This window comes from Alnus glutinosa, chromosome 12 (assembly GCF_958979055.1).
Source record: "Alnus glutinosa chromosome 12, dhAlnGlut1.1, whole genome shotgun sequence".
In the NCBI taxonomy this organism is placed as follows: Eukaryota; Viridiplantae; Streptophyta; class Magnoliopsida; order Fagales; family Betulaceae; genus Alnus; species Alnus glutinosa.
The window spans coordinates 7,509,282-7,521,502 of NC_084897.1; the positions used below are offsets into that span (position 1 = coordinate 7,509,282).

Here is a 12,221-nt window from a genome sequence, read left to right on the forward strand (position 1 = left end):
AAAAAGTTTTATTTTGTAGTGAATTTTTTTTATTTGAATAGTAATAAAAAATTATTGATATGATGTAAAAAGTGTAAAAAAGTTAGAATGTTTTTTATTTAATTTTTTTGGGAGAAGTGAAAAGGAAATTGAAAATTTGGCAATGGGTTGCCAAACAGGTTCAATTATCAACTAATGCTCCTTTTGTTTTAGCATAAAATGGTTTCTGAAAAATAATTTTGGTATTTTTTGGTGTTTGGTGGAGAAAAAAATAATAGTCAACCAAAAAACGATTTTCATTTGACAAAAAATGCTTAATAAATTTTGAAAAATGATTTATACCTTTTAAAAACATAAATTATTTTCCTTAGACGGCAGACACATTTGACATTCTTTTAAACGACGTAGTCGATCTTCACGTTCAAGCAGTCAACTACTATCGAAATCTAGCCGGAATCCAACAACGTCCGGTAACTATTACCGGATTCCGGCCAAGGTGGCCGGAATCTGATTAGGCCAGATTCTGATGGCCAGAATTCGGTCGTTTTGGCAAGATCCTAGCACAAATGGTTAAATTCCGACCACCTTCACCAGAATCTGGCCAACCTAGATTTCGACAAACTGTCAAAATTTCGACCTTTATCTCGGAATCTGGCAACAATACCCGGAATCCAGTGAAAGTGGTTAAAATCCTGCTAGTCAATGACGAAATCTCATCACTAGTAATTTTTATATTATTTTATATTAATATTTTTATGTTTTGAATAAAAATTGATTTTTATAAGTTAATATGATTGAATGAAAATATAAACAATATTTGTGATTTCTCGTACACTCCAAACACCAAAAAATATTTTTAGCAAAAGCCTTTTTCTTGAAAAATTACTTCTCTAAAACCATTTTATGTCAAAAGAAATGGAGAAAAAAAAAAAAAAAACTCCTTACACGCTTCTATTTTCATAATTTTATTTTTTTCGTACCTTTTAAAATTATAGATCTATTAAATTTTAATTCAATATATTTTAAATAAAAAAATTGTAAGAGTGAAATTATAATAGTAAAAATGTGTGTACAACTTTAAGCAAAGGATCAAAATCTAGCTTAATTTAAGTCGGGCCGGGTGATATATACTTTGGGCCGAGTATTACGAATCGGGATCTGCTCCGGTACCCCGTACCCAGTAGTAGTAACTAGTGAGTAATAATTATCCGAACCTTAGCACCCTCTGTATCAGGTTCGTCTTCTTCCTCGTCGTCATCGAAATTCAAGCGCAAGATCAGAGAAAAACCCTAGATGGACCTCCTGAAGCAAGAGCTCCTTAAGAAGCGCCAGTCCCTCGCCGAGAACACCGGCGGCAGGCGAGTCTTCAAGCGCTCCGAGATCGAACAGAAACAGATCCAGAAGCTTCGCGAGCAAGAGAAACTCGAGCTCCAAGCCAAAGCCCACCGCCAATCCAACTCCACCACCCCAACCGACTCGAATCACAACCCTTCCACCGCCGCCACCAACACCTCCACAGCCGCGTCATCGTCATCCACATCTATCGCCTCCAAATCCCTCACTGACGAGCAGAACATAGACAATCTCGTCCTCCCCAGACAAGAGGTGATCCGCAGACTCCGATTCCTGAAACAGCCGATCACGCTCTTCGGGGAGGACGACGAGGCCCGGCTCGACCGGTTGAAGTTCGTGCTCAAGGCTGGGGCGTTCGAGGTTGACAGCGACATGACCGAGGGGCAAACGAACGATTTCCTGCGCGACATAGTGGAGCTGAGGAAGCGGCAGAGAACGGGGATGCTGAGCGAGAGGAAGAGGCAGAAGACCGACGAGGGAAAGGCTGAGGACAGGGACGGAGGAGGCGGGGAAGAGGAGCTGAGTGGCGATGGTGGTTCTAGCGGCACGGATGCTGTGGATAAGGATTCAAAGCGAATGAAGGGGAATTTTGAGGAGTTATGTGAGGAGGATAAGATTTTGGTGTTCTTCAAGAGGCTGTTGAATGAGTGGAACCAGGAATTGGATGAGATGCCCGACGCTGAGAAGCGGACGGCCAAGGGGAAGTCCATGGTGGCCACGTTTAAGCAGTGTGCGCGGTATCTGAATCCACTCTTCAAATTTTGCAGGAAGAAGGTGAGTGCTTTAGTTTTGGTCTTAAATACCTAAATTATGTTTGGTTCAAATATTTCGTCTAGTAGAGTTTTAATTTTTACTTGGTACTGGTTGGGGAATATGGTTTTGTGTGTAGCTATGGATGTGGCTTTTCTTAGGAATGTGAATACAAGTACTAAGAAGTAGGGTGATAGAACCTGTTTTTGTAACTCCTAAGAGTAAATTTTTTTTTTTTGATAAGTATCTCCTAAGAGTAAAAATTAGGGTGAGTAAACCATATGACATTATCGTGATTGATATTTTAGAATATTGCCGTGGCCTTTTGCAATTGAAATGAGCAGTGCTTGCCACCTTCTATGTGTAAAACAACCAATATATCTGTTTTATTGTTTATGTTTTGCATAAGCTCCCAATACTACATTTTTGCGAATAATAAGGTGGATTTAGCCTGCTTAGATTCTTTGGAATCATAAGGTTGTTGGGTTTTACGTCAGTGCTGGAGGTTTATTAAGAGCTAATCAGCGTAGTATTTTTCTTTCGTTAAGTACAATATGGCCAATGTGAATCAGCAAAACTAGATATGCCTGCTACTTCTAGAGCAAGCAATATGGGATTCATACACTAATTAAAAATAATAATAAATGTCACTATTGTTTTTGTTTTCCCTCTCCGTTAAAACATGCTGTTTAGGTTGTTGGAGATGACATTATCGCCCTATCTCATGCCTTCCTCCTTGAGAGCCTTGTGATAGAAAGCCTGAAACTTGTGACTATACTTCATCTGGTGAGTTGAAAGATACAAGGTTTTCGAATCCATGCCTTGCTGGAAAACTATCAGTGCTTAGACCCTTCTCTCTCTGTCCTTCACCAAATTTGAATGTAAAATATATGTAACGCTGCCCATCCCTTTAACACTTGATCTAAGCTACAACCCAATTTAATAGAGATCTAAAAATGAGGATTTTAAACATGGTACATTAGACTCGCAATCCTCAAATAGGTACCAATTTCTCTCTCTAAATGTTCCACATTAACAATGCGGGGATAACTTATCAAAAAAAAAATTCCAGATGAATTCTTTGGAATATCCCCATCCTTGAGTCTTCCAACAACAAAGCAGTTCTAGGATATTGCTAGGCATGTCCCACGAAACTCCAAATAAGATGAGAACCAAGTGCTAGATCTTGCTAGTAAACTCACAATGGATGAGGAGGTGGTTTATAGTCTCCTCTTTCTTTTTGCAAAGACAACATCAATTAACAAGGGTAAGACCCCACCTCCTAAGGTTTATCAATCGTAAGAATTTTACCCAAAGCTGCTATCCAAGTGAAGAAAGCAATGCGAGGTGGAGCCTTCACCTTCTAAGCGCTCTTCCATGGAAACAAACAAGACTCTCCCGATTTTAATCAATTATAGTACCTCTTCACCCTCTTCACCTCAAAGCCTTGATATTGTGTGTTGGGGTCCACAACATTTTATCCGTCTCTCCCAAATGAGTTTTCGAGGAGTACAGTAGGTCGAGAAATACGACAAGGGACTCTACCTCCCAATCCTGGGTTGCCTTAAAAGAAACGCGGACTCCAATGGATATATGTGCTTGAGGGGTCCACGTAATTTGACACTGAAGCCTCTTTGTTATGAGCTAAAGAATAGAGTTCTGGGAATGAGGACTTGAGAGCCACTTCTTCGTACCAAACATCATGCATAAAAGGAATGCGAGACCCATCCCCAACTCTATAGGAGACCAAGTTGGAGAAATTATTTCCCCTAACTATTCCTAATATTCCTCCAAAGGCCCACCCCGTATGGCACTCTAGTTTCCTTTGAACACCAGCCCTCTTTCTGGATCCCATACTTCGCAACAATCACCTATCTCCATAGGGAATTCTCTTCTTGCGCGAATCTCCAATGCCATTTACGCAGTAAAGTTTTATCAAACACAAGTTTTTCACACCCAATCCTCCTCTAGGAACTAGGGAGAAAACAGTCTTCTAGATCACTAGATGAAGCTTAGGTTCACCACAAATTCTGTTCCAAAACTGTCCCTTTGAAGACGCTCCAACCTTCTAGTTATATTGGAAAACAGACAAGAAGTACATAGGTGAATTGGATAACATGTTCTTGGTAAGGGTTAGACGACCACCTCGAGCCAAATAAATCTTCTTCCAACTAGCCAATCTTCTTTCCATTTTTTGAACTACCCCACTCCAAATAGCTTTTGACTTAAACGAAGCGCCCAGAGAAAGTCTCAGATATTTTAGTGGCAAAGAAGATGTACTAAAATTCAGAATGTCAGCCAACTCTTCTTGATGTGGTACCTGCCCCGCTGCAACTAATTCTGATTTCCAAGGATTGACCTTCAATCTCAAAATAGCGTCAAAATACAAGAGAATGTGTCACAGGTTAAGGATCTAATCTCGATTTGCATCACATATAATAAGAGTGTCATCTGCAAAAGGAAGATGGGAGATATCCAAAGGAGCTGTGTTTTGGAGGTCGACCCGGAATCCAGATAAATAACGCACAACTGTAACTCTATACAGCATCCTACTAAGAGCTTCCATGACAATCACAAATAGGAGAGGCGTAAGTGGGTCCCCTTGGCAGAGGCCCTTGGAACTAGCAAAGAAAACATGTGGGGTACCATTAATCAATATAGAGAACTGGACCATGGAGATACGGAACATCCATTTCCTCCATTTTGAACCAAAGCCAAGGTGCACTAGAAGGTAGGAGAGATACAGGTGGACATCCCTTCTGACTCTCTCTTCTACAATAGGCCTTTCCTCTTCTAAAATATCAAGGGAATGGATCTCCTCCATTAAGGACTTTTCACTCTCCTCTACATTTTAAAATACCTCCTTGTTCCAATGTTTTAAATCGAGCTTCAACCGTTTAAGTTTATTAGCAAAGACACAACAGGGAGTACCGAGACACTGGTACGAGTTCCACTATTGTTTCACCAAGTCTACAAAACTTTCTGTTTTCAGCCACATGTTCTTAATTTGAAAATAGCGTGATCCTTTAACCATACCTCCACTATCAAGCAAAAAATAGGAAAATGGTCTGATAAGAGATGAGGAAGACAGTGCTGAATCAAGTTTGGAAACGCTCTTCCCAATCTGGAGAAACTAGAATTTTGTCAATCCTGGACATAGAGGGCGGGTCTTGGTTGTGGACCAAGTGAAAGAACCTCCCGCCAACAGAATATCCATGAACCCCTGTTCTAAAATAAAATCTAAAAATTCCTTCATAGCAAAAGTTAATTGAGACACCCCATATCTTTTGCTTGCAACATTAAAGTCCTCCACCAACTGAGGACCCCTGATAACTCCTGCAAATAATGTCTTTTAGAAACTGCATTGGGGCCATAAACATTCGAAAAAGCCCAAACAAACTGATCCAAAACAGATTTGAATCTACATGAGATAGAGAAAGTGCCTGCCACCTCTTCAATGCATTATATTACACGATTATCCCACAATAAGAGAATACCCCCCTGAAGCTCCTGTGGCTGGCAGAACAGACCACCCCATGAAGTGACCACCCCACAAGCCCGAACAAAACCAACTGAAATGTGCTCCATTTTAGTTTCTTGCAAACACACTATGTTGCGCTACCAAATTTTCAGTAAGTTGCTAATTTTGAGCCTTTTCCCTGCATTGTTAAGTCCTTGAACATTCCAACTGATAATCTTCAAATTCATAATAGGATAGGAGCCGTACCACAACACCAAGAGGACGGGTTGGTTGGATTCCTCTTAGAATCATAGTTTATTGAGCAAGACAGCCTGAGTTCCTTAACCCCTTTAACCCTACTTCCTGTTTCCTTTCTAGAGCCTGGCATTACATTGTGTCCCTTACAGCTGGACTCGATTGCAGGGAATAACACTGCAACCTCTTGTTCAAAGCCTTCATAAGGAACCCCCAAAAATTTCTCAAGTCCATACATTCTCCTCTTGACCCAATCTGAGCACTTAACTTCCCCTCCTATAGGTTTGAAGAATTAAGAGAGGGAAGCTCAGGAGCACTACAAACAGCATCTTCTCTGCAAGAGAAGGGTACCATAGAAACTGAGCTGGAAGGCCCAGGCTCTGCTATGACAGCTCCCTCAGGTAGGTTGAGCATAAACCTATCCAACCACGCTCAGGGCCTAACGGGTTCTCTGGTGGAAGCAAGCAGTCACTCCTCTCAGAAGCACTGGGTTCCCCACTAGAGATCCAACTGGACCACCCGCCCGAAAGAGATAATTTGACCCGTAAGGCGCAGCTCGGGCCACGTATGTGACAACTGCAGGTTGAGGCTCACTGATATATGGGCCTTTGGAAGGCGGTGCGGTACAGAAGCCCATTTAATGAGCAAATATTCGAGCAAAGCCCGTTGACAGCTAAGGGGCTGTGAGAGCCCAAGGGGGGGGGTCAGTTGCTACCACACTTTCCTAAATACCGGGTGGCCTTAAAAGACATGAGCTTGCAGGTTTCTCTGGGCCCAAATGACCAAGAGGGCAGTAATAAACTATACCCCCGACCCCACTCGTGAAGGGGTCTTGTGAGGATCTTTTGTCCGTGGAGCCCAAACCTAGTTCTCCTGTTCTAGAACATTTGTCCAACAGATGTGGCGCCTTCCTTTATCATCCATGTGTCTCAAATGTGCCCCTTTGCCGGTGCTAGAGGGGTACTGGTGTTGTACTCCTTTGTTTTTATTCATCTTCCACGAAGGGAAATACAAAGCTCCCACCGTCCTGCCCCTAATGAGTTGCTTTGTCTATTTTCGGGCGTTGGGAGGAGCTGCAGCGTTGGCAGCTCGGGGCGGTCTTGCTGCTGCATTCTAATCCTGCCTAAGGGGCCATACCTTATGATGAGCTCTGACAGTCCTCCCACGGGTGCCCCTACTGTTTATGGTGGACAAGTTGCCCTTTTTTGTTACCACCTGAGCAAAGGACTGATACAACGGTGCTGCCTGATACTCCGCAAACCCACACCATCCCCGTTTCTTCTGTAATGATAATGAATCCTCCCTACCCACTGCCACTGTACTCAATGGCCAAGTAGTTCTTGTGGGAATTTCTGCAACATGATCCAGAAAGGCTCTCTGAGAGTCTCTAAACTTTCGGGAAAACTTCTCATTGTCTTCCTCTCTTGCCACATCATTAATTGTTGAGAGGAACCACAAAGCTCCCTCTTTCTCCAAGAAAATCAAACGTAAATAACCCTTCCCTCATTCCACCATTCTTAGCGTGAAGGAGTTTCCCACTGCTTGATAATGAACTCAAAGGACTTCACTTCTACAAAGAAGAACCTCCCCATGTGGCCTACATTACACGGAATACTCAACAACACAAAACCCACACCTACCTCTTCAGCAAACGTCGACGAACAACAACTCAAGACACCCATGCAACCAAACGATCAATCAAAGAAGCTAAACAACGAAGAAAACCCACACACCAACTCAGATGCTCAGCGGGATGCTCCTTCACACACCGCCGAGAGAGGGGTAGCAAGAGAGGGAGAGGGAATAGGGAGAGTCCTTTTCCTCTTGGTTGGCATTTTTTGTCCTTTTCCCTTCTTTTTCTGTTTGTTGGAAAATGGCTCGGTCTGTTGTATATATTTGGTCATATAAATCAGGCTGCAACTGCATGCTGAAATCTATTGGGCTTCTTGGAGTCTTCTTATTGATGTAAACATTAGACCACAACCAAAATTGAAATTTCCTTGTGACTGACTGATACCATTATCTTGAACTGTTTGAATCATTTGAAAGCTTCTGTAATGAGAACAAAGTGGGCCATAAATTGGATCAATGAAAGGAATTTCCTCCCCCCAACCTCCTCCTTCAGATCCATGTTATGTAAATGATCTACTTCTGCTTATATTTGCTGTTCATTGCTGCTGCTCTCTTTGTATAAAGAACGGTGCATCGACTCATGATAACTCTGTTTATAGGTTCTTCCCGATGATATTCGCCAAGCATTGCTATTGATGGTTGAATGCTGCCTGAAGCGAGACTACTTGGCTGCAATGGACCATTATATTAGGATGGCCATTGGAAATGCACCCTGGCCTATTGGTGTCACTATGGTTGGTATCCATGAACGTTCAGCCCGTGAGAAGATCTACACCAATAGTGTGGCCCACATTATGAACGATGAGACAACTCGCAAGTACTTGCAATCTGTGAAGAGATTAATGACCTTTTGCCAACGACGCTACCCAACCATGCCATCCAAAGCTGTTGAGTTCAACAGCTTGGCAAATGGTAGTGACTTGCAATCTCTACTAGCAGAAGAGAGGTTTCCTGCGGGCGGTAATGAAGCCTTTGAGGAAAGGCTTCGGATAATGCCTGCTCCAAAGGATAGCTAGCTGTTATGCAGGGATGCTATCATCTGTTTATTGGGTAGCATCGTATTTGAATGTTCTAAATGCCATCCAATTCTATGCTTTGGTAAATGGTAAATCCACTCTCTGACCTTTGGATGTTAGATTTGATTATGTATCAATGCAAAAATGTTCTAGTGCGGAAAATTTAGCTCAAGTCCGACTACTTAGTATTTGTAGTTGGTTCCATTTTTTTTTTTTTGTGTATTTTTTATTTTTATTAATAATGTTATTTAGTAGACTCTTATAGGATTTTCATACAACTGCGATGTCAGCCTTTGAATCAGAAAAGGCTTGTAAAAAAAAAAAGTTAATTTTTATTGTCACGTCATTCCAGTCGTATAATAATAGTATATCTTTTTATTTTTATGAGGAAAAAGGCAACTGGTAACAATTCATTGTTTTGCAATGGGGCTTCATGTGGAATTCTTAGACTCTTGAGATTTTCAGAACGTGACGCTTACATGTAAAAGAGGAAACAGCAAACCCTCATAGACTGTTGCCGTTATAAACCGTAGAGGCATAGGAGAAAAACAAAGGGTAAAAGTCGACGTCCCCTACAAATGATGAGTAATTTTAGAAATTTTTTGTGTCCTCCTTTTGTTCCTTCAAGAATGATGCGGTTTTTAAAATCATCACTTGATCAAAGTTCAATAATGATCAATCATAAGTTCAATAGTAATTTTAAAAGTCATATTATTCTTTGAGGGACATAAGAGTGATTTTTACCATTACTACCCCTCTATCAAAAATTGTCACTGTTCCCCAATAATAACGAAAATACCCTTAATAAAATAAATAATAATAATTCCAAAAAAATGAAAAAACAAAAACAAAAACAAAACATAAAAACCAAGAGTGGCAAAATTTAAAAGTTTTTCATTTTTTTTTTAAAAAAAAAAATTAAAATTTTGGTTTTTTTTTAAAAAAATAAAAAATAAAATCAGGGCATTTTTGTTTATTGGGGTATTTTTGTTTTATTAAAAAAATTATAAAGTCATTTTTATTTTATTTTTTTGTTGGTCTTAAAGTACATTGATAATGCGTTCATAATTTAGAAAATATATTCTCAATTAAGTGATAGATTGGGAGAGGTATATAGACTTTTTTTCAAAAACAAATGAAAGATGATAAAGTACATAAAAGTAAAAACAACTAGTTTACAAAGGACAAAGAAAAGGTCAGGTTTGAAAATCCTTATCCAATACAAAAAGACGACTCTAATAAGCCTACCTATAGCCCAAAGAACGCTTAATCGGAAGAAAAAAATGAAGCCTTCGGCTTCACCCCTGCCTTAAAAATGGACCCAAAACTCCATTACGGATCGTTGAAGAAAAATATTGGAGGGTAGTGGGGCCTATTTCGTTGGGTGGGGGGGGGGGGGGGGGGGGGAGTGTTATACACTCGAGTTTAGAATTTTTTTTTATCAATATCTAATAAAAAAAAAGAATTTTTTTTATCAATTACAAAGAATATTTGTAGCAACCCGGCTTTAAGGCTAGGTTTGCCCACTTTGCTTCTTAGGGACGCAGATGTACATAAGGTAATCCCACATGAATCTAAAGTAAATTCATTACCTTTTATAAGGATGGGCTGTGAATTTCTCATTTTATAGTTATCAATTATAAGTAGACAAGTCATAAAAAAACAAAAAAAATATAATAAACATGAAAACATCCAATCCTTTGAAACAAATTAAAGAATGACAATTTCTGGACAGTAGAGCCCTCATTTCAAAACTCTTACTTTGCCGATCTTCGTGCTCGCCATGAAGTTCTCGCTCATTCTGTTTTCTCTGCACCGGCAAATATAATGAGAAATATCTTGCCGGGCACAAAAGTAGTATACTTCATTATACAAATTTCAGCAAAGCCAATACAGGTGTACCTTTCGAACACCAACACAATTAATAAAGAATATCCAATCAATTCTTAAGAAGTAAAAACAATTTACAATACCCATTATTTGATATACATTCACATCCGCATATATATTAAATTCTTAAGCACAAGCAACACAACATGCCCTCCCTACATCTGTGGGCCTATAGGACCTGAAACCTTTAAAAAAAAAAAGAGTAATTAAAGAAGTCAAAAAATAAATGGCTTTGATTTCTCACTATTAATTAGAAAATAGAAACATGGAACCGAGTAAGAAAAACAACCCAAATGGAACACACATACACACACACACACACAGAGGGAAGAAACTTCACTGGAGTACGGTGGCTTTGGGTGGTGGTCTTCAGCAGATTCTGGCGATGGCTTTCTACGTGAAAAATAAAAGGACTTCTAATTTATACAAGTGTGTGTAAACAGTGTGCAACAAAATATTAAATGCAGAAATTAAAGGAGACAAATATTTTGTTGATGAAGCGGAAACTCGATTAAGAGAAAAACCACTCCGGGACAGCCAAACCCAGGATATCCACTATTCAGAAGACAAAGCTAGATACAAAGCAGTAACACTCACATACCCCTGATGCAGTGGTCGTACCTTGCTCTCTAACGTGTAACCCAACACGAACACCTCCCAACTAAGTCTCCTACCTGAAGGGGTCTTCAATGGAATCATTTACCTTAGGGCCAACCCCTAAGATAAACTTCACGGTTGATCAAATCACACACTTGGCAAAGCTAGAGAGCTAGTAGATCTTCAATATCTCCCTAAACACCCTCTCTAAGCTGTAGAGAATTCACCACCGAATTCTGTGTTGAAAGCATGTCTCAAGCCCCTTATTTATAGGCTTAAAAAACCCAAAAATGAGTCTAAAACGGAGTCTGAAACACGCGCGTCCGGACCAGTCAAGTTTTTCTTATCCGGAAAGTAATTCTGGAATTTTCTGCGGGGACGTCCGGACGGGCAAATCTTTCCGTCCGGACGCTTATAGTGGCCGTCCGGATGGTCAGTTGACAGCATTTTTTGTCAGCTTTCCAACGACGCCGATTTTGTCCCAATCCGATATTTGAGTAAAAAGTTATGATCAAAATACCGGAGGGCGTCCGGACGGCTTCACTGAGCGTCCGGACGGTCAACTGCAACCACCTTTCTAAAATAGTACTGAAAGCTCCCATAATAAGGCCACGTCCGGACGGTGTTGCCCTAGTGTTTGGATGGTTGCACTTTGGCTGCACGTAATTACCATAATAAGGCTTTGGAGCATTCGGACCCTGAAGGGTGATGTCCAGACGGTTGAACTGGTGCACACAATTTCCAAATATGAAGCTTGATCGTCCGGACCATGAAGGTTGACGTCCGGACGGTTGAACTTTGTATGCATGTCTTGCCTTATGGAGAACATCGTCCGGACGGTAGCAGCCGTCTTCCCATAACTGTGTCTTGAGGTAGAAACCCTAATGCTTGTCAAACCCTGAATGGCATCCGGACGGTATAACCACGTCGTCCGGACGGATGCGCTGGAGCACTAGGATCTTCTCGAACTCTGAAGAGCATCTGGACGATTTTCCATTACATCTGGATGGATGCAATCTTGAACTGTTCGAAGCTTCTAGACACTGATGGGCGTCCAGACAGAAAGTTCTCGTCGTCCGGACGGATGTTGCTGACTGATGAGCGTCCGGACAGAATTCCACGTCGTCCGGACGGCTGCCAGGGAACCGAAATAAATCCTTGAAAACTTCACAGAATCTTCTCGAAGAACATAGCTGAAGAGTAGACTCTGGATAAAGCAGCATCCTTGTGAAAGTAGCAACATTACATAGAAGTGATTTTGTCCAACAGAATGCAGCCAACACAAAAAC

General features: G+C 40.8%; 1 protein-coding gene across 1 annotated transcript; it reads left to right on the plus strand.

The window, feature by feature from the left end:
- Positions 1-1,194: 1,194 nt before the first annotated feature.
- On the plus strand, positions 1,195-8,617 carry LOC133851583 (uncharacterized). Its single transcript, XM_062288053.1, has 2 exons — positions 1,195-2,106; positions 8,029-8,617. The coding sequence occupies exons 1-2, from the start codon at positions 1,273-1,275 to the stop codon at positions 8,443-8,445; spliced, it is 1,251 nt and encodes a 416-aa protein (XP_062144037.1). The 5' UTR covers positions 1,195-1,272; the 3' UTR covers positions 8,446-8,617.
- Positions 8,618-12,221: the final 3,604 nt, after the last annotated feature.

Bases quoted from the DNA above. Each gene is read 5' to 3' on its own strand.
- LOC133851583 (XM_062288053.1), top strand. From the start codon at position 1,273: ATGGACCTCCTGAAGCAAGAGCTCCTTAAGAAGCGCCAGTCCCTCGCC. The intron at 2,107-8,028 runs GTGAGTGCTTTA...CTCTGTTTATAG, and splicing joins TCAAATTTTGCAGGAAGAAG to GTTCTTCCCGATGATATTCG.